Source organism: Schistocerca nitens, chromosome 5, assembly GCF_023898315.1.
Source record: "Schistocerca nitens isolate TAMUIC-IGC-003100 chromosome 5, iqSchNite1.1, whole genome shotgun sequence".
NCBI classification, from domain to species: domain Eukaryota; kingdom Metazoa; phylum Arthropoda; class Insecta; order Orthoptera; family Acrididae; genus Schistocerca; species Schistocerca nitens.
In genome coordinates this window covers 324,738,902-324,762,307 of record NC_064618.1, presented here as the reverse complement: position 1 = coordinate 324,762,307, position 23,406 = coordinate 324,738,902, and the positions used below count along the sequence as shown (strand labels likewise).

Genomic DNA, 23,406 nt, shown 5'->3' with positions numbered 1-23,406 from the left:
TTGAGAGTGATGCCTTTTTGAAATCTGTAACTCGAATACATAACTTTTAAATTTTTGCTTGCCTGAAATTCAACTGTTATTTCTTTTTTTGTCCTCCTCCAGTATGCCGATACAAGTGAGCTCCTTCTTTAGGAGATATGTTGCCCAAGGGTAACTGGTGTACCAATTATGAAATGTGATTTTTCCTATTGCTACCTTCAATGTCAGGAATAAGGCACATTACTATGTCACTTGGTTTGTCTGCAGTCTGATATGGGCCAGACTCTTGTTTTCCACAACACATTCCCAAGTTACTCTACAAATATTTTTGAGTCGCACATAGCAAAGATCCTGATTTCATATTTTGCAAGCTTACTGGGATTATATTGTATGAAATTGCAGTGCCCTCAGAAGACTTCCGATTTCTTGTCAATAGTTGCAAAGGTCTCCGGGTTGTATCAATTTCTGCAACTGAAATCTAACAACTGCAAGAAAGGATGATCATCATCTAGGCTTCTATTTTTCTTCTTTCAGTTCATGCATCCTTATCAATAAATCACATACATTAGAGTACAAACAAAAATCTTTTTTAACTTATACATGCTCTTAGAACCTGCATTCCCTGTTCCATCTGAGTTCCACAGTTCGAGTGAATTAGTGTGATGTTCTTTCTTCTTTCCCGTCAGATACAAACATCCCAGTAAAGCAAGTTTTTCGGTTTGTGACATCTTCTTTGCATCTCTATCACGAATGCACTATAATGGTTCACATTTTTTTACACGTATATGAATCTGTATGAGTGACAATATTATGTCATAGTGTTGTCTATCATTTTATGGAAAGTAGAAAATTCATTACTGAGGTCTTCTGCACTGCTCCTAGCACCAGAAAACACTGCACATTCACTAAATTCTTATTTCTAACTTCACTCTGGTTGAAGTGTTCACATGTCTCCACTTTGTAATGTTATCTCTTGTCAATAATAAACTCGACATTTGCATTTTCACTCTAATTAAAACTGACAACTTCAGTAACAGACAGGATGTCATGTTCAGAATCACTGCCATGCTCACTTTCTTGAATTACTTCCGCTGCCTCGTCCAATTCACCATGCCACAGCTGTGCAGTCCATGATCTGACCCATCCAACATAACTGACAACTCCTGAGAATTCGGTCTGTTTCTTCAGGCATCATTTCCCTGAATAACTAACAAGCTAATCAGTTTTGCAAACTATTTGTCTGGTACAAATAACTATGCATGTCTGGGTGTACATGCCAAATATATATTTACTTACAGGACCAGGTGTGGGAGGTACTTTATGCACCAGTAGCATTCAACCAAAAATTATCGGAAATGCAGGCATACAGAAAGTGAAACAGTAAAATCAGCTACAATAACCAGCAACTGAGACAACAATAGAGGTATAGCTAGTGGACTACTAATCCCTCACAAACAGCAGCGTTACCACTAGCAAAAAACTAAATGTGGGATGCTCCATACCCCAGCATGCCTGCTCAACAGTAAAGAAGCGTCAAAACTGCCACATGCATTTCTTTGCAACTATAAAGCAGAAAAAAACTATGCAGTTCATCTAAATGATGTAAAACTACCACAATGGTAAGAAATATTAGTGTCAAATTCCAATTTTGACGTGAAACATAATACAACTGAAAATAACACAAATCTGACAATATAAAATACCAATTAAGTATAACTATTTTTCTCACTAGATTACTAACCTCTAGCCAATATGTGATCAAATACCGCTTCTGCAGTTTCATCATTAAATGGAGGTATTCCTGTCATGAACTCAAAAAGGCAGACTCCCAATGACCACCAGTCAACAGCAGAACCTGCAAAACGGACAGATAAAAAACAGTGTTACAATAATTGCACACTCTTAAGAACCAGCTGTAAAGAAGCCCCACCCTCATCACTTAGAGCAACTGAACCATGCTAACTGCCAGGGCTTTGAGTCACAGGCTTATCGTCTTCTGTCAGACGCAGAAACACCTGTGAAAGCAGCCATGTCATACACCAGCTTTGCCACAATTTCTGTACAGCACTGTATGTGGCAAAGATCACTAACCATCCATCCACTGGAATGAATGGCCACTGCCAAACTGTGGTCAAAAGCGGTGCTGACCACCTAGTGACAGAACATGCTGCTAAGCATAATATGCTTGAGATGAATGGTTGCTTCACAACCCATGCCATCTGAATCCTTCCCCACAGCACCAGCTTTTCTGAACTACATAGATGGAATTATCCTTGCAGCATATCCTTCACTCCCATATTACTCCTGGCCTCAATCTCTGCTCACCCGACACCCACACCTCTACCAAACAGGCTCCCCCTTTCCAATCCACACCTCCAAGTCGTCATAATTGTGCATTACACAAACTTATTGGTTCCAGTGCCCGTGTGTCGCACTCCCATCACAAACACCCCACTTCCTCTCCCTCCCACATTATTCTGCTGCACACCTGCTGCCTGCTTATGAGCTGTCAGTCACCCTTCGCCAACCCTTCCTCCCATGACTCCTTTCTCCATCTAACCACTACGGATGACACAATTCCTTGTCCCAGCCCACGTGAAAAACTGCCATCACTATGTGTTCAGCCAATACAACGTAGTGGCACGGATAGTGTGTGTGTGGAGGGGGGGGGGTGTAGGCCGGAGGGGGGGGGGGGGGGGGAGGGGACAGCATGTGTGTGTAATCCACCCAGTTAGACGATTTGTCCGAAACAAACAAGTTTCAGTTTTTTTTTTTCTTTTTCTTTTTCCTTTCTTTTTGTCTGCCTGTTGACAACTAATGTTTTTATCTGGTGTGTTGTCTCCATTACTAAATTACTTACATAATAATAATTCCCCAGAAACGCACACAAAACTTGCAAGTACAAGAAGCCTTTTATTCTACGATTTCTGATGCAGTCGTATAAAGCCAACCTCCACTGAAGTTATACCCAACAGTTGCCAAATAGAGCATATTACAAAAAAGCAAGGTAGACATAAATATTCCCGACATCGAAGTCCTTAGAGTAGGAGCACAAGCTTGGGTTTGGAAAGGCAGGGACGATATTAGTCATCATCCTGTTTAAGGAGTCACACCTGCCATTGGAGAGAAAGAAAGAAAGAAAGAAAGAAAGAAAGAAAGAGAGGGGAGAGGGAGGGGAGGAATTCTTGTCATTGTGCTGTTCACTGCTCTTTGCTACAGAGCACATTTCTATAGGTTTATCCATTTACTGTGTTAAACTTATATGACACACTTTTAGAAACAGCAGGACAAGTTACAAAAGATAACCACTCACTCTGCATTTGAGGTATTGAGTGATCAACAGGCACATACGTGAGATTCAAACCACAGTTAACATTTCAAGAAAGCTCTTTAGATTAATAAAAATAAATAAATAAAATAAAAATAAATAAATAAAATAAAATAAATAAATAAAATAAAAATAAATAAATAAAATAAAAATAAATAAATAGAATAAAAATAAAAAATAATAAAAAAACACACACACACCACATGAATATATTTTTTGTATTCCCCAGGACCTTCCATAAATTCATGAAGTTTATTTACGCGTACCATAATGTTCTAGCCTGCAGCCTCATGTCCACTGAATGAAAAGATCAAAGGAAAACTCGCAGTAACACGATGTTAATATTTACAGTGAATATCACAAGCCTTGGCATAACACCACATTCTACCGAAAGTGTTTTCTGTGTACCAATACACTCCATAAAGTATCCTAGGCACCAATCACATGAGGATGTTAGTTCAACACAAGCAGTAGTGGAAATTGAAGTATTTCTTAACAGCAATTAAATTGCTGTTTTTAACACAAAAATGCTCAACTTGAAAATTCTATTAACATGACTTAACACTCCAGTCCTGACTGAATACTATGTAACTTTTTTCCATTTTGAAATGAAATACAAATTGTTTAAAATGGTAAGATCTTACTTCTCTGATGAATAAATGTACTGTCTTTTGGCAGTCACATCATCGATCAGGTTTATTAGCTTATTTTTGTCTTCACAATGAACAAAAAAAGTATTATGGCGGCCGTTATGTTCATTAATAGGATTCCTAATATGTGAGTTTTAAGAGAAAACATAAAGCTGTAAGTATTGTTGATAGCTGGCAGGTATACCCAGACATTAAAGTAAAACCTATAAAGCTTGTATTTCAGGCTCGAAATACTACAAGTGTTTTACACCTTTGTGATATTAGCATTACACAAAAACTTGAAATTTCAGTACCAAAAGTAAATGGTTTGAGAATGTTTACTCGTAACTGAAATAAAATAAAACTGTTCCAAATGGATGATGTTTCATGCAGTTGCTTATGTGTGTACAGTGCTGATCATGACAGAGGAAAAGATATTGAAGGTTATTCAATGCTCAAAGAGCTCTGACGTAGATCACAAGGTAATCAACTTCGCAGTTCTTATTCTCAATACATTAGAAATGTGGAACACAAGAAAAGTATGCACAGTTATTTAAGTGTGTATTTGAGTGACAAGATGAATAAAATGAGGGACAATATCAAACAATTTGTTGACTATTGTATGCTGAAGAAGACATTACAGGAAAAAAAGAAAAAAAACTCAAATTTTTATATATACTTTCAATGTGCAGTATTTATATACGAGAGTAAATTTTAGCAGTAAAGAAGGGATCAAAAATCCAGATTTTTTTTTCAATTTTTTTTTCCTTCGGTTGCATCATTTAACATACAAAAATATTTCAATCCTCTCAGTATCGTGTCATATGCTTCCAACAGTACCTTACCCCATGCAAAGTATTTCATTGCAACTGCAGTCTATCATAAGGCAATACTGCTACTACAAAGGAAGATCAGGTTTTAGCACACTGTGGATGTCAAGGACATCAGAGATGGGACACTGCTACTAGCACCACCAGAAAATCGTGTAATTTTACTTACTAAAAACCTTAATTCCCCAGCAGAGTGCAGTACAGTGTCAGTGTATTCAGAAAACAAGTTCAGTCGTCAGTTTATGCCCTGTACTCCAGTGGAACCCATCAGCAGGACAGAGACAGTAGTGTTGCATACAAGAACTGTGCAGACAATTCACAGTGGGATGCAGTAACAATGGAGTGAGCAGATGGGACAGACATGGGTACAGTAGTTTAACACAGGAGGGAAAAATGGGCATGAGGAGTAATGTAGAGGGTTCTAGATTAATTGTTCCATACTGTGGAAAAAGAAAATGAATGAATGCCAAAGATTCTACATGACAACTCTGCCTATGCATTTACACCAACTTTCCTGATCACTATAGCACAAAATTATGATGGGTTCAGTGGGATTCAGTATCCACTGTTGCCACAGACAACCAAAGCCAGAATGGTTCTGGTCACTTGGAAGCTCCTGTGTACAGTGTTTAGGGACAAACTAGGTGAAGAGCTGATTAACTTTTTGGATCACAACACAACACTACGCTAACATCTGTACAAATTGCCTAGTACAACCTAAAATAAGTCACATGACAAGTTTAGGTGTGATCCCTAAACTGCAAAGTTTTGCAGAAGTTCGAAATATAGCATGTGCTTCAATGTGAGAGGCTTTTAATAATTTCCACAACGAAACTCTGTCTCTGCATCTAGCAGAAAGCCCAAAGAGATTCTGGTCATATGTAAAGCACACCAGTGGCAAGAGGCGATCCATACCTTCACTGCGCGATTACAACGGTGAAGTCCCTGATGACAGTGCCACCAAAGCAGAGTTATTAAACATGGTTTTCCAAAACTCTTTCACCAAAGAAGACGAAGTAAATATTCTCGAATTCCAATCAAGAACAACTGTGAAGATGAGAAACATAGAAGTACATATCCTCGGTGTCGCAAAGCAGCTTAAATCACTTAATAAAGGCAAGGCTTCCGGTCCAGATGGTATACCAGTCAAGTTCCTTTCAGAGTATGCAGGTGCAATAGCTCCATACTTATCAATTATATACAACCGCTCGCTCACAGACAGTTCCGTATCTAAAGACTGGAAAGTTGCTCAAGTCACACCAACACCCACAAAAGGTAACAGGAGTAATCAGCTGGATTACAGGCCCAAATCACTAAAGTCGATTTGCAGTAGGGTTTTGGAATATATACTGTATCCCAACATTATGAAGTACCTCGAAGAAAACGATTTACAGACACACGGTCAGCACGGATTCAGAAAATATTGTTCTTGCGGAACACAACTAGCTCTATATACTCATGAACTAATGAGTGCTATTGACAGGGGATGTCAAATTGACATCATATTTTTAGATTTTCAGAAAGCTTTCAACACAGTTTCTCACAAGAGTCTTCTAACCAAATCGTGTGCCTACGGAGTATCACCTCAGTTACGCGACTGGATTCGTGATCTCCTGTCAGAAAGGTCACAGTTCGTAGTAACAGATGGAAAGTCATCAAGTAAAACAGAAGAAATATCCAGCGTTCTCCAAGGAAGTGGTATAGGCCCTCTATTGTTCCTGATCTCTATTAACAACAAAGGAGACAATCTGAGTAGCCCTCTTAGATTATTTGCAGATGATGCTGTCATTTACTGCCTTGTAAAATAATCAGATGACCAAAATGAATTGCAAAATGATTTAGATAAGATATCTGTGTGCTGCGAAAAGTGGCAATTGGCCCTGAATAAAGGAAAGCGTGAAGTTATTCACATCAGTACTAAAAGAAATCCACTAAATTTCGATTACGTGGTAAGTCACACAAACATGAAGACTGTACATTCAAATAAATACTTAGGGATTACAATTACAAATAACCTCAATTGGAACAAGCACACAGACAATGTTGTGGGTCAGACCAAAGACTGCGAGTCATCAGCAGAACACTGGTACATCAGCAGAACCTAGGTATCTAGCTTGCACTTGTATGTGATGGAGACACTTAACATTTATAATGTCATCTCTCTTGGACACCTATGAGCTACTTACGACAATTTTGTAAGGCCTGCATGTTAAAGGCAACTATTAATATCACCATTGTTCGCCTTGATGTTGTAACCTGTATGTGTCCTAAGATCCGATGATGGCGGCTTTAGTTTTGCCGAAACCAGTAATCATGGAATAAAAAGAATTCCTGTCATCTTGGCTACTAGTTTATTGTTTTAGATTGTGATCTGTTGAATATGGCTTGAACTCGAGTTTCTCGCCACGTAAACGGCGGCTCTGTCATGGTCAAACAACTTTGTGTTTCACAAAGCCAGCTGTCTTAGCATGGATGGAAACAATTTTGGAACAGAATCCCAGGTCAGCTTTTATTCCTAAGCGTATTTTGTCATTACTTTTTGTGCTTTCTCTCAAGTGTCCAGCAAAACTTACTTTCTTGATACCACTTGTATTTTTAGTTGAGAAATATACATTGTGAAATCAGCAGCTATTTTAGCCTCAACTACATATATTGTAGAGTAGCTATTACCCACAGTTGCACACGCCTATCAGTAGCTTTGTTACGATGAGTGATGGTAATAAAGCTACTGTACATGCAATAATGTCAGCTGTCCTCACAGGTCTGCCTGTTTAGGTAACCATAGCTCTTAATGTGTGGCCCCTTCTCCTTCCCAATTACACCAAAGCACAACCCAGTAGTACACATAGTGTTGCTGTCGAGCACCTGTTTAACTACATTTGTGTTTGAGTTCTCTGGCTGAAGGTAATTTATTATCTACACTGTAATAGCAATAAATAAAATAATTCTGACAGCCATAAATGGAAATGACCATGTTCCATAATCACATTAAGGCTGTGGACCCATCCCAATCAACTTAACAGAGAATGGCTGCACAGAGACCCACAGTCCTCTCAAATACAGTATTTGTCTAGTACCTTAAGTATTCAGCATATTGCTAAATCAAGCAAGCTGACAAAGCTACAACTTACATTAGCACAGCACTGAACCACACAGAATAATATATTTAATGCGAGACCAGTCAGTAAAAAGTTTTAGATATACATGCAATTGGAAGACCATCTCTACCACCAGAATATGCTATAAGCTACTTTAAAACACAATAACTCAAACAGTATACCTCAGACGGCATTATTCAAGGATAAATCTCAGTTTGGTTTTAGGAGCAGAGGATGCAGAGGGAGCATGAAGTTGTGATCAGACAGCATATTTTCAGCAAAACAAGAGTTCAACTATGTTCCTTTTAATTGATTATTTGTATACAAAATCACAGTAAAAACTCATTACTCATTTCTCCTCAATTGATCATTCAGCAGCTGACCAATGGGGTAGCAAAAGAAGAGTCAAGTAAGGTCCTCAGGCACAGTCATGGACAGAGGACTGAACAAGGACACCAACACTTGTACCATTAACACACTCCTTTCCTGCTCTCTCAAATTATGAGTTTCATCTAGGTCTCAGTGGCCTCCTCTCCATTTCCCTCAGGTCAATGCATACATTTTTTAGGAAAAAAGCCTCTTCGGGGGTCAGTTTTTGGCAGTTAACATTCTGTTTTTCTTTCAGCTTCCGTGACCTTGATGTCAGTTTCCTGGGCACTGATGCCACCCTGTGCATTACATTACTGTGCACCAAGAATTAATGAAATTTCACACAAGTGACTTATCCAATAAAGGGGCATGCTGTCTTGATCTTCAGATACAATATCCAGTTTTAAAGTCCTCAAATGTTTTTATTCAATGTGAAAATATTCAGACTAACTTCAGATGTTCTTCAGCCTTACATATCTGCCCAAACAAAGTAATGATTGTTAAGAGTACAGCCGAATTTTCATCCCCAGCTAGTCCCATCAGACACCAAAGGTAAGCAAAATACATGGTTTTAGCATGAAACAGCAACAGCTTCATGATCAACATCTTATAGACGATATCCAGCTTCAAAAAGAATTGTATTTATTGCAATTGCTTTTAGCACTACTGGTGATGGGAATAAGCCAAAAGTAGTATGAATTACTGTTAACCCTGTTATCACGTAATCACCCTTTCAATGGTTTGGTAACATTTTAAATGAAACTGAAAAACACAGCCATGAGATAGGAACACAATTGTTATCCCATTTAAAACACAAAAGTACATTCATTACCATCAAGAAAATGAGTAAATTAATCTAACTCTTCACTGATGTAAAAAAAGGTGGGGAGGGTATAGTAAGGGTACAACCACTTCTTTCTGGAACACTGGCACTTGCAGCTGATCATCTAGTTCCAAACAATCTTGCTCATTTTCATTTTCATTGGAATTTTTCACACAACCAGGTATTGCAGATGATAAAGTCTATTTTCACTGTCTGAAATGGGAGAGAATGCTGGCAACAGTAATCTGAAGACACAAATGGAAAATAAGACATGAATCTGGTTGCCATACAAAACACAGGAATATACTTCGATTTCCAGTCCTGAAACTTAATGTACTATATCTAAGTTTTCTAACCGCATCATCTTGTTACACGCCATTTTAGGATTTGCGTGAGATCCAGCAAGTGCAGCCCTCTGGCAACTCAAGAAGAAAATGCTTACACAGTGTGAGAGAAAGCAACTTCCGTGACTTGCTAAGTATTCCTCAGGCTCTCTTGTCCATGCGGAATACTGACTACATCAAGAATGCTAAAGTGAACTTGCTGAAGCACCATACAGTCACTGTTCTCCAAATTTTAATATAATCATCTTGTGTACCTGGGTAGTTGGTTTTTCTCTTTGCCCAGGACTTTTAATTCCTCAAAGATTCACAGTCTGAAGCATTACATGGACAGACCCACATAATTTCATGTTTATGTAACATCACTAAAACAACAGAAAGCACAAAAATGTTTACTTATCTAATTATCTACTGTAAATAAATTCAAATCTAGATAACCTATGTAAATTAATTATGTGAAATGTAATTATTATTTCATAAATAATATTTCAGTGGCCAATTATGATTGATTGTAATATGCTTTCTGTTTTAGAAAGTAAATTAAGCGCATTCTTGTTTGGATCTCTCTCACTTGTCTGTTAGCCTTTAGACCAAAAGGACACACTGTAACTGCATTCCTTGTGTGTCACTAATTAATCTGGCTTTTGTGTACACAAATGTGATGTAAGGGTCATGTATTAGCTTTAGAACCATTTTTAGTTAAATTAATGTAAATTACTTACATCTCACAAGTTCTCATTTTACCAGTTCTCCTAAAAGATACATGAAATATTTAAAGGCTTTATGGTTACAGCCAGCAACCAATACGAGTTTAATGGATCATGACATGGAGATGCAGTGGCTGAATGCAATTAGTATTCTGCCATTTATTTATTTGCAGCTTACTACAGTGTCCCTGAGATTAATTGCTAATCATCACGAAGTGTTTTGCAAACTTGAATGCAAGCACAAAACCTTAAATGATCTGGCCACAGTCTCCAAGCTATGATTCTGTTTTGCACATAAACAACAAATACCGGCCCCACAAAGCTGATGGTGGTATTAAAAGATGTAATCTTTTCTAAATTTTATAGCATTTGTCTAGAAGTCCATTTGGCCACTAACTAAGATGCATCCACCATCAATAATGGCCATCTGCTACAGTTAATTTTAACAGTTTTCTTTCAGTGATTAATTTCAATGTATGTTTAAAGACAAATTGTCATACATTTTAGTAATCTTGCATGGGAAGATGTGTCAAGTCCATACCAATACAGGACACAATTTTGAGCGAAATTTCTCCTCTTCACTTTCTGTTACAGAATGTAATGATGGATCAGACTTACCACTTCAACATAAAAACCCTAATCATAGGCAAAAATAAATAAATAAATAAAAATAAATAAAATAAAAATAAATAAAAAATCACCTTTTACTGAAATTATCATCACTTTGAGTACTATGAGCTCATCATCTACGTTTTTGTTCTTAGTCTCTTGTTCTTTTAATCCAACCACACTCTCTTCTCTCTACTATCATCTTTCAATGGAGTAGTTGGTAGAAGAGGAGACAGAATTAATTTTTCTTGCTGATTCCCTGTTCTAATATACAGGGTGGTCCATTGATAGTGACCGGGTCAAATATCTCACGAAATAAGCATAAAACCAAAAAAACTACAAAGAACAAAATTTGTCTAGCTTGAAGGGGGAAACCAGATGGTGCTATGGTTGGCCCGCTAGATGGCACTGCCATAGGTCAAACGGATATCAACTGCGTTTTTTTAAATAGGAAATCCCATTTTTTATTACATATTCGTGTAGTACGTAAAGAAATATGAATGTTTTAGTTGGACCACTTTTTTCGCTTTGTGACAGATGGCGCTGTAATTGTCGCAACCGTTTAAGTATGTGGTATCACGTAACATTCCGCCAGTGCGGACGGTATTTGCTTCGTGATGCATTACCCGTGTTAAAATGGATCGTTTACCAATTGCGGAAAAGGTAGATATTGTGTTGTTGTATGGCTATTGTGATCAAAATGCCGAACGGGCGTGTGCTATGTATGCTGCTCGGTATTCTGGATGACATCATCCAAGTGTCCCACCGGATAGTTTCGTTATTTAAGGAAACAGGAAGTGTTCAGCCACATGTGAAATGTCAACCACGACCAGCAACAAATGATGATGCCCAAGTAGGTGTTTTAGCTGCTGTCGCGGCTAATCCGCACATCAGTAGTAGACAAATTGCGCGAGAATTGGGAATCTCAAAAACGTCGGTGTTGAGAATGCTACATCAACATCGATTGCACCTGTACCATATTTCTATGCACAAGGAATTGCATGGCAACGACTCTGAACGTCATGTACAGTTCTGCCACTGGGCACAAGAGAAATTACGGGATGATGACAGATTTTTTGCACGCGTTCTATTTAGCGACAAAGCATCATTCACAACAGCGGTAACGTAAATCGGCATAATATCCACTATTGGGCAACGGAAAATCCACGATGGCTGCGACACGTGGAACATCAGCGACCTTGGTGGTTAATGTATGATGCGGCATTATGGGTAGAAGGATAATTGGCCCCCATTTTATCGATGGCAATCTAAATTGTGCAATGTATGTTGATTTCCTACGTAATGTTCTACCTATGTTATTATAAAAAGTTTCACTGCATGACAGAATAGCAATGTACTTCCAACATGATGGACGTCCGGCACATAGCTCGCATGCGGTTGAAGCGGTATTGAATAGCATATTTCATGACAGGTGGATTGGTCGTCGAAGAACGTTCACCAGATCTGAAGTCCCCGGATTTCTTTCTGTGGGAAAGTTGCCTGACAACATGCGTCAGCGCATTGTCAATGCATGTGCGAACATTACGGAAGGCGAACTACTCTCTGTTGAGAGGAACGTCGTTACACGTATTGCCAAATGCAATGAGGTTGACGGACATCATTTTGAGCATTTATTGCATTAATGTGGTATTTACAGGTAATCACGCTGTAACAGCATGTGTTCTCAGAAATGATAAGTTCACAAAGATACATGCATCACATTGGAACAACCGAAATAAAATGTTCAAACGTACCTACGTTCTGTATTCTAATTTAAAAAACCTACCTGTTACCAACTGTTCATCTAAAATTGTGATGACATATGTTTGTGACAATTACAGCGCCATCTATCACAAAGTAAAAAAAGTGGTCCAACTGAAACATTCATATTTCTTTACATACTACACGAATATGTAAAAAAAATGGGGTTTCCTATTTAAAAAAAACACAGTTGATATCCGTTTGACCTATGGCAGCGCCATCTAGCGGGCCAACCATAGTGCCATCTGGTTTCCCCCTTCAAGCTAGACAAGTTTCGTTCTTTGTAGTTTTTTCGTTTGACACTTATTTCATGAGATATTTGGCCCAGTCACGATCCATGGACCACCCTGTACAGTATCATGTATTGTGTTACCAACAGCTGTCTCTGCAAACCATACTGACATAAGCTGAAGGCAGTCTGAGTAGTTGTCATCCCTCTCCTCCCCCCCCCCCCCAACTCTCTCTCTCTCTCTCTCTCTCTCTCTCTCTCTCTCTCTCTCTCTCTCTCTCTCTCTCCCCCCCTCCTCCCCTTTACAGTGAGAGGTTTTATTATTTTTACTTATTTTCTAGGTGGCTGAATAATTCAACACTTCAAATGTGAAACTCAGTACGATTACAATGTAACTGTAACAATGAAACACAGGCAATCCAAAAAGTAACTCTATGCCATAATAAGTTACATGATATGTACTTGATTTCCAGTATTACTTCGTATGTGTGTGAGCTATAGCTGACAGGACCAGTGCAAATCATTGATGCAAGATGTGTTCAGATGGAGGGGGAAAAGACTAATATACATATGGCGAAGGAGAGCAGACAGTTATGCAATGACTGCATGTTGATCTTTTTGCTCCTGAATGGTTCTAGGATTATAATACCAAACTTCACTATTCTCATTTTCAGGTACCTAGTTTTAAAATTCCTTGTGTAATGTTTGGGAATGCTGACAAATTAATAACAGTACTACTTAGAAGAGAAAGCACATAAAACATTATTTTGTCTGTGTCTGTAGTTATATCACGTATCTGAAGTACATGTACTGTGTGATTGAGCAAAGATGTGCAAGGAAATTGGCCATGCCCTTTCAAAGAAACCATTCCAGGCAATCGAGTGAAATCACAGAAAACCTAAATCAGGATTTACAGAAAAAGATTTGATCAGCTGGTCTGCCGAACATAACATGACGCTCTTACCACTGTGCCACATTGCTTGGTGTGTTGTCCTCTGCTCAGTAAACTGCTTGTCATGCCTATTATGTAGAATATTAACTTTTCTGAAAGTGACACTTCAACTTGAGCATGTATAACTTTGCACTGTTTTTGACTCAACTACTTAGGGAAACAACATTCTTCTCCTTTGCATTGATATTGCTATCAAATATTTAAGTAAATAAAAAATAGTTACAGAGAACTAAAATTCTTACCATGTGGTTCATCCAGTAATAATTCTGGTGCTAGATAATCTGGAGTGCCCAGCACTCGGTGATCACTTGCAACTTTTCCCCGACGGACAGATTTTGGTGTTCTGAATGGTATGTGTGCTGAATTAAGTGGTGTGACAGGACTCATGACAGAGTGCTGCAAACAAAAAATAACTGTAAACTGCTTTTACTAATACATATTGCAAACATGTTAGGTTAGTAAAAAAATACTTCACAGTAGAAAAGGAAGATCTGTTGCTACATTGCAAAGACATTAACAATCCAGTGAAATGCATGTACAGGACTTGAGATAGGTAAGTACACAGTGACAATTTTACAATTTGCTCAAAATTTTCTGGTTGAAATCAAAAATTTTCCTTGAACGAGTACTTGTTGCATGTGAGAACAAATCTGACTATATTAGTGCTCACAGCAACTGTTATTTTTATAGTTGCTATTCTGAGTTCAGCTGGAATTAATTACAAAAGCTGAAGACTTTTTACTGTCTGAGAAATAATATTTACTCATAAAATCTTTTTATAAAGTTATTTCAGTAAATTTTAAATGTTCTATAAAAAATATCACTTTTACTAAGAAAGCTCAACCTACGTATGGTGGTGTCAGAGATAGTAATGTGAGATGACTAACCCCTGTTTTATATTCTCAGACAGACACAATGTGATTACAGTGAAGACCCCACTCCACATTCACACTGTGGTTGGCGACGAAGTTTCCAATGTGCAGTGATCTTCATGGCAGTGGGAAGTGCATACACAATGTGAACAGACTTGCAACACTTATGGATAATATGTTGTAAAAAATTTGAAGCGTAATATCTGTTGATGACAGTGCAGCTCTGTCAATACCAGTCATCCAATAAAATGCTTTCAGCAATCTTGGCTTGTGAAGTTTTCTTCAGTTATGATTAAATAAATATATCAACACGATTTTTTCAAAGTTGTAAAGTTATTTTTGATACAGCTGTTATTGAAAGAATTTAAAGATTATGATCCAACAGTTTGTCATTCAAATCATGAGTCATTCCTATAAAGCTGGGATAAAAAAGTACTTTGATAGGAGACAAGTAAACCTGAGATTGGAGGAATAACTGAGTTGAATATTCATCCCATTAACATTTTACAAATCAAGGACAGAAGCAATGTGAAGAAACAGAATTAATGGAGAATCAGATTAAAATTCTCTATCAACTGGTTCTCCATCAGATGTTAGTGAAATAGCAGTATATCGAAATATGATTAATACATACATTTCAATCAACAGAAAGTTGAATTTCCCACCAAACTCTCCAGAGTTCCCAAAAGCATTCAAAACACAATGCAAGAGGCTGCATGAAATATTTAAGTGTGCATCCTTCTCAAAAATGCTGTTGCTTCCCATTAAACATAAAATGGTAAGACCCCAAACTACAGCCAACCAACAATAATAATCTCCAATTGTTAATTGTGAGAGAAACATAAAAAATTAAAAACAGCTGTTTTATCATTCTTAACAAAAATTACAGTGTTTAAATATTTATGTCACTTTGTGCAACTAAAAACTTTTTTGTTAACGCATTAACATGAGTAATTCCATTTCGTGTTTTCATTCCATTGATAAACTATGGGAACGTCTACTCAAACAGAAATTTTACTTTGCATCCAGTGGATTCAAAAGCTCAACAGACAAAATATTAGCCACTCGCTCAAATGAGGATGCTGAACACTCTGGAAGGCTGTATCTTGTCTAAAACTGATACCACGTAGTCATGTGACCCTACACACTGACTTAATTCTGCCTGTTAGTTGCATGGAATCAGTGCAGTAAGATGACTCAAACGGTAGAATTGGAAAAAGGAGCTAACATGTTTGGACATGCCCATGACAACGCCATGAACAAAGTTGCCTATCTGTTGGTTTGTAAATGTGGACAGTGCAATATTCTACAAGATGTTATCATTCACAGCCATGTAACACAGGACAATAATTGTGGTCCTATAAAGATCCTAACCAACAGGGACCTGAAATGAGAGTCGCACTTTGTCAATGACAATCTGTTAGAAACTCTACAGGAGCTGCTCCTGTCATTGAATTTAGGCCCATCTCAGTAAGTTTCCAAGTTAATACTGTGTAAGAAACTGCATTCAAGTTTCACTTGGAGTCATGTACCTTGCAAATGTGGGCCACACAACACACAAACTGGACAGTACCTAATTGGAGGCATGAAACAATTTGACACTAGCGATTTTGCCTCTTTTCAATTGATGCAAGGCACCGAGAGCACCAATGACCCAATGTGGAATTTAACTCTTAATTTGTGAAATGTTTAGTCAAATCAGATCTGATTCTGTATTGGTTTCCTCCCCCCCCCCCCTTTCTTTATTTCAACATTCCCAATTATCAAGCATTGCCACAGCTCATATTCATGGTGATCATGTTGTGGACACTCCTGTCGTTTATGATAACAGTCATTTTCACAGAGCAACATATGCGTAGTCCTAGTTTTAGAAACATCCTGGCATCCTATTGCACTTTGACTGCCTCACTATATCACCCAAACTTAATCCCACAGAAAATGTCTGGGGCTATTTGTAACTGCAGGTGAAACACAGCAATCAATATTCCTGCAACTTGTTAGCTCTTCAAGATCTGATCATCAGTGAGTTGCTTTCGATGTATCCCATCTGAAGAAGCTTGTGTAATTTCTTCCACCCCAAACTGAGGAAAATTTGGGAGCTTTGCAAGTATTATGAAGAGTCACTTTTACTTTATCTTCAGCTCTGGTGATTTATTTTCTCCAACCTATATACTTTCAATTGTAGAGGCTATGGCTCAAAGCAAATCTAATTTTCTAACACTAAATGAAGTTTGAACTATCAATTCTAGAAAGTATTATAACTGCAACATTGTATTGATTACATAGATGTAATTCCTGTAACATGCAAGTGAAGTCAAATAAGCAGACTTCTTTTACATTTTCAAGAATTAAATCAATATTCTCATACTCTCCAATACACTACTGACCATTAAAATTGCTACACCAAGACGAAACTGGACAAATATATTATACTAGAACTGACATGTGATTACATTTTCACGCAATTTGGGTGCATAGATCCTGAGAAATCAGTACCCAGAACAACCACCTCTGGCCATAATAACGGCCTCGATATGCCTGGGCATTGAGTCAAACAGAGCTTGGATGGCATGTACAGGTACATGCTGCCCATGCAGCTTCAACACAATACCACAGTTCATCAAAAGTAGTGACTGGCGTATTGTGACGAGCCAGTTGCTCGGCCACCATTGACCAGACGTTTTCAACTGGTGAGAGACCTGGAGAATGTGCTGGCCAGGGCAGCAGTCGAGCATTTTCTGTACCCAGAAAGGCCCGTACAGGACATGCGGTCGTGCATTATTCTTCTGGAATGTAGGGTTTCGCAGGGATCGAATGAAGGGTAGAGTCATGGGTCGTAACACATCTGAAATGTAACGTCCACTGTTCAAAGTGCAGTCAATGCGAACAAGAGGTGACTGAGATGTGTAACCAATGGCACCCCATACCATCACACCAGGTGATACACCAGTATGGCAATGACAAATACACACTTCCAATGTGCGTTCACCATGATGTCGCCAAACACGGATGCGACCATCATGATGCTGTAAACAGAACCTGAATTCAGCCGAAAAAATGACGTTTTGCCATTCGTGCACCCAGGTTCGTCGTTGAGTACACCATCGCAGGCGCTCCTGTCTGTGATGCAGCATCAAGGGTAACCGGAGCCATGGTCTCCAAGCTGATAGTCCATGCTGCTGCAAACGTCGTCGAACTGTTCGTGCAGATGCTTGTTGTCTTGCAAACGTCCCCATGTGTTGACTCAGGGATCGAGACGTGGCTGCACGATCCATTACAGCCATGCGGATAAAATGCCTGTCATCTCGACTGCTAGTGATACGAGGCCATTGGGATCCAGCACAGCGTTCCGTATTACCCTCCCGAACCCACCGATTCCATATTCTGCTAACAGTCATTGGATCTCAACTGATGCGAGCAGCAATGTTGCGATACAAGAAACCGCAATCGCGATAGGCTACATTCCGACCTTAATCAAAGTTGGAAATGTGATGGTACGCATTTCTCCTCCTTATGCGGGGCATCACAACAACGTTTCAGCAGGCAACGCCGGTCAACTGCTGTTTGTGTATGAGAAATCGGTTGGAAACTTTCCTCATGTCATCACGTTGTAGGTGTCACCACCGGTGCCTACCTTGTGTGAATGCTCTGAAAAGCTAATCATTTGCATATCACAGCATCTTCTTCCTGTCGGTGAAATTTCGCAGCTGTAGCATGTCACCTCCATGGTGTAGCAATTTTAATGGCCAGTTGTGTATTTTTAAGTACTATTACAAAACAATTATGGCACTGAATTAGACTTTGTGAAACACTTTTCCACATAGTAAAGACTTATATATTATACATTAATTCCACAGTATTACAATCGTGCTACTACCATGTCATTGCTCTACTTTTTACCACTGTTTCCACTACGTTCTTTAACTTTCACCTATTGAAGTACAATTATTTGATTAGCTTTATTATCGCAGTATTTTTCTCCACAGTACTGTGCCTTCTGTGAACTTAACATTATTACAAATGTTATTTCATTTATAATGTTACAGCATAAACCATTATTAAAATGAAGAGCATCAGTGGATGTAATTTCAGTAGCAGACATTATTTCACAAACCATACATTGTTAAAGTGTTAAAAATCTGAAGTCATGGATCCTATCAAGCTTGGTCTTATAACACTAGCAACCATTTTCCTCAATTGCGAACTTCAATTATGTTTCATCATATAGTTACAACATTTTAGGAAGGGTATCAGTTATTTCAATAAGGAATCCAGTCAGGTATCTAACAGCGCATTACCTGTTGCTGTGGATTGGGTTCTTTACTAATATTTTCCTTGCTCTCTCAGTTGTGACTATACAAAATTCATTATTACATATACACACAAACAAAGAAGTGTGTGTGTGTGTGTGTGTGTGTGTGTGTGTGTGTGTGTGTGTTTTCTCAGAGTCTTCTCACTTTAGAAGCCGTGTAATTTTGAATAAAACACTTGAGCTTTCGACAGCTTTCTCTACCATCATGATCAAGAGCTGAAACCAATGACTGCCAGAGAAAGCCAGAGAAGCACAATCACAGAAGGCAAGTTGGGTAGCTCCTAGCAGCTCTGTCCTGCAACGGGACCGAAGGATGTCACAGGGCGCAAGTGGCCAGCACCATGTTTTAAGTCCCTGAAGCATTGAGCTCAATGTCCCTTACAAACATGCAGCACTCTGGGCCTCTATGGAAGGTTACAGACACTAGCCATTACAACTCAATAAGAAGAACACCATGCCAGATCTGGCGGTCAGTGATTTCAACCCCTGATGATGATGGTGGAGAAAGCTATCGAAAATTTGAGTGTTTCATTCGAAATGATGCAGCATGTAAACAGAGAAGATTTTAGTAATGTAGGTAGGTATGCATGCATGTATGTATGTATGGCTGGGATCTACACCCAAACAACTATACATAAATTTCAGTCAAATTTGACATACAATCAGCAAAGTTCACATGCATCAGCACCACGGGTTTCATAACCTCCTAGCTCCAGTAGGAGCAAAAAATGTGTTTTATCGGACCCCCCCCCCCCCCCCCTCGCTGGTTTGTGTGGAAATAGTATCGGCCTGCCTTATCGATCTGCTTTGCAGGACAGTCTACATGTCAAGGACAATGAATGTTTTTCCAGTCCACAATATGAAGGCTGGCCTATACAGAAGGCATGCTGTGTTTTAGTAGTATTGGCCTGATTTATCGACTTGTTTTGCAGGGGCTTCACATGGGGATGGCATGTCTGGAGGAAGGTTGAGATTGATAGGGTAGGGATGCACACAGAGAGAGTTGGGCCAGCAGAGATGGACAGAGAAAGAGGGGCTAAAGGGGATGGATTGAGGAAGAGGGGATAGGATGAGAGGACACAGAGGGGTGGGAGGAAGCATGTCGTGTGGGTAGTATCAGTATGCCTTGTAGGAACTACAAATGCAGATGGTCGTAGCCAAGACGACAGAAGAAGGAGGAGGATTAGGAGGAGTTGGACAGTCGGAGAAAGAGTGGGGGGAGGGGGCGAGGTGGGCAGTCGGAGAAAGAGTGGGGGGAGCACGAGACGGAAGGACGGAGAGGGGGCGGGGGAGGACGAGACGGGAGGACGAGACGGAGGGAGGGCGGGGGCGGGCGAGACGGAGGGAGGGCGGGGGCGGGCGAGACGGAGGGAGGGCGGGGGCGGGCGAGACGGAGGGAGGGCGGGGGCGGGCGAGACGGAGGGAGGGCGGGGGCGGGCGAGACGGAGGGAGGGCGGGGGCGGGCGAGACGGAGGGAGGGCGGGGGCGGGCGAGACGGAGGGAGGGCGGGGGCGGGCGAGACGGAGGGAGGGCGGGGGCGGGCGAGACGGAGGGAGGGCGGGGGCGGGCGAGACGGAGGGAGGGCGGGGGCGGGCGAGACGGAGGGAGGGCGGGGGCGGGCGAGACGGAGGGAGGGCGGCGGCGGGCGAGACGGAGGGAGGGCGGCGGCGGGCGAGACGGAGGGAGGGCGGCGGCGGGCGAGACGGAGGGAGGGCGGCGGCGGGCGAGACGGAGGGAGGGCGGCGGCGGGCGAGACGGAGGGAGGGCGGCGGCGGGCGAGACGGAGGGAGGGCGGCGGCGGGCGAGACGGAGGGAGGGCGGGGGCGGACGAGACGGAGGGAGGGCGGGGGCGGACGAGACGGAGGGAGGGCGGGGGCGGACGAGACGGAGGGAGGGCGGGGGCGGACGAGACGGAGGGAGGGCGGGGGCGGACGAGACGGAGGGAGGGCGGGGGCGGACGAGACGGAGGGAGGGCGGGGGCGGACGAGACGGAGGGAGGGCGGGGGCGGACGAGACGGAGGGAGGGCGGGGGCGGACGAGACGGAGGGAGGGCGGGGGCGGACGAGACGGAGGGAGGGCGGGGGCGGACGAGACGGAGGGAGGGCGGGGGCGGACGAGACGGAGGGAGGGCGGGGGCGGACGAGACGGAGGGAGGGCGGGGGCGGACGAGACGGAGGGAGGGCGGGGGCGGACGAGACGGTGGGAGGGCGGGGGCGGACGAGACGGTGGGAGGGCGGGGGCGGACGAGACGGTGGGAGGGCGGGGGCGGACGAGACGGTGGGAGGGCGGGGGCGGACGAGACGGTGGGAGGGCGGGGGCGGACGAGACGGTGGGAGGGCTGGGAGGACGAGACGGAAGGGGGGGAGGACGAGACGGAAGGGGGGGAGGACGAGACGGAAGGGCGTGGGTGGACGAGACGGAAGGACGGAGAGAGGGCGGGGGAGGACGAGACGGAAAGTAGTAGAATGTGCGGGGGAGGGGCAGAGGGTGGAGGGAGATGGCGGAGAGGGTGGAGGGAGATGTGGGAGAGGGTGGAGGGAGATGTGGGAGAGGGGAGAGGGTGGAGGGAGATGGGGGAGAGGGGAGAGGGTGGAGGGAGATGGGGGAGAGGGGAGAGGGTGGAGGGAGATGGGGGAGAGGGGAGAGGGGGGAGGGAGATGGGGGAGAGGGGAGAGGGGGGAGGGAGATGGGGGAGAGGGGAGAGGGGGGAGGGAGATGGGGGAGAGGGGAGAGGGGGGAGGGAGATGGGGGAGAGGGGAGAGGGGGGAGGGAGATGGGGGAGAGGGCGGAGGGAGATGGCGGAGAGGGGAGAGGGCGGAGGGAGATGGCGGAGAGGGGAGAGGGCGGAGGGAGATGGCGGAGAGGGGAGAGGGCGGAGGGAGATGGCGGAGAGGGGAGAGGGCGGAGGGAGATGGCGGAGAGGGGAGAGGGCGGAGGGAGATGGCGGAGAGGGGAGAGGGCGGAGGGAGATGGCGGAGAGGGGAGAGGGCGGAGGGAGATGGCGGAGAGGGGAGAGGGCGGAGGGAGATGGCGGAGAGGGGAGAGGGCGGAGGGAGATGGCGGAGAGGGGAGAGGGCGGAGGGAGATGGCGGAGAGGGGAGAGGGCGGAGGGAGATGGCGGAGAGGGGAGAGGGCGGAGGGAGATGGCGGAGAGGGGAGAGGGCGGAGGGAGATGGCGGAGAGGGGAAAGGGCGGAGGGAGATGGCGGAGAGGGGAGAGGGCGGAGGGAGATGGCGGAGAGGGGAGAGGGCGGAGGGAGATGGCGGAGAGGGGAGAGGGCGGAGGGAGATGGCGGAGAGGGCGGAGGGAGATGGCGGAGAGGGTGGAGGGAGATTGGGAGGGGGAGAGGGGGGAGGGAGGGGGAGGAAGGGGAAAGGGGGCGGGAGGGGGTGGCTCGCGGGAGGGGGTGGCTCGCGGGAGGGGGTGGCTCGCGGGAGGGGGAGGCTCGCGGGAGGGGGAGGCTCGCGGGAGGGGGAGGGCAGACGGATGGGGAGGGCAGACGGACGGGGAGGGCAGACGGACGGGGAGGGCAGACGGATGGGGAGGGCAGACGGATGGGGAGGGCAGACGGATGGGGAGGGCAGACGGATGGGGAGGGCAGACGGATGGGGAGGGCAGACGGATGGGGAGGGCAGACGGATGGGGAGGGCAGACGGATGGGGAGGGCAGACGGATGGGGAGGGCAGACGGATGGGGAGGGCAGACGGATGGGGAGGGCAGACGGATGGGGAGGGCAGACGGATGGGGAGGGCAGACGGATGGGGAGGGCAGACGGATGGGGAGGGCAGACGGATGGGGAGGGCAGACGGATGGGGAGGGCAGACGGATGGGGAGGGCAGACGGATGGGGAGGGCAGACGGATGGGGAGGGCAGACGGATGGGGAGGGCAGACGGATGGGGAGGGCAGACGGATGGGGAGGGCAGACGGATGGGGAGGGCAGACGGATGGGGAGGGGGAGAGGGTCAGAGACTTGGGATGGAGGAGAGGGAGAGGGTCAGAGACTGGTGATGGAGGAAAGGGAGAGGGTCAGAGACTGGTGATGGAGGAGAGGGAGAGGGTCAGAGACTGGTGATGGAGGAGAGGGAGAGGGTCAGAGACTGGTGATGGAGGAGAGGGAGAGGGTCAGAGACTGGGGAAGGAGGAGAGGGAGAGGGTCAGAGACTGGGGAAGGAGGAGAGGGAGAGGGTCAGAGACTGGGGAAGGAGGAGAGGGAGAGGGTCAGAGACTGGGGAAGGAGGAGAGGGAGAGGGTCAGAGACTGGGGAAGGAGGAGAGGGAGAGGGTCAGAGACTGGGGAAGGAGGAGAGGGAGAGGGTCAGAGACTGGGGAAGGAGGAGAGGGAGAGGGTCAGAGACTGGGGAAGGAGGAGAGGGAGAGGGTCAGAGACTGGGGAAGGAGGAGAGGGAGAGGGTCAGGCGGAGAAGGAGATGGACAGAAGAAGTGGGTAGGAAGTATGGTCAGAGAGAGAGAGGAGGAGGAGATGGACAGATAGAGGTGGAAAGATAAGATGGACAAAGATGGGGGAAAGAAGAGGTAGGCACAGAGATTGTGGAGGAGGATATGTGTG

General features: G+C 43.7%; 1 protein-coding gene across 3 annotated transcripts in view; it reads right to left on the bottom strand.

Moving 5' to 3' along the window:
• The window catches only part of LOC126259413 (serine/threonine-protein kinase greatwall), a 110,022-nt gene that overhangs the window by 14,260 nt on the left and 72,356 nt on the right, over positions 1-23,406 (bottom strand). For all 3 annotated transcript variants that reach the window (XM_049956191.1, XM_049956192.1, XM_049956193.1), the window contains exons 9-10: positions 13,898-14,051; positions 1,721-1,834 (exon numbers count right to left, since the gene is read on the bottom strand). In XM_049956191.1, coding sequence (XP_049812148.1) covers positions 1,721-1,834; positions 13,898-14,051 — 268 coding nt within the window. The remainder of the gene's footprint in view (positions 1-1,720; positions 1,835-13,897; positions 14,052-23,406) is intronic.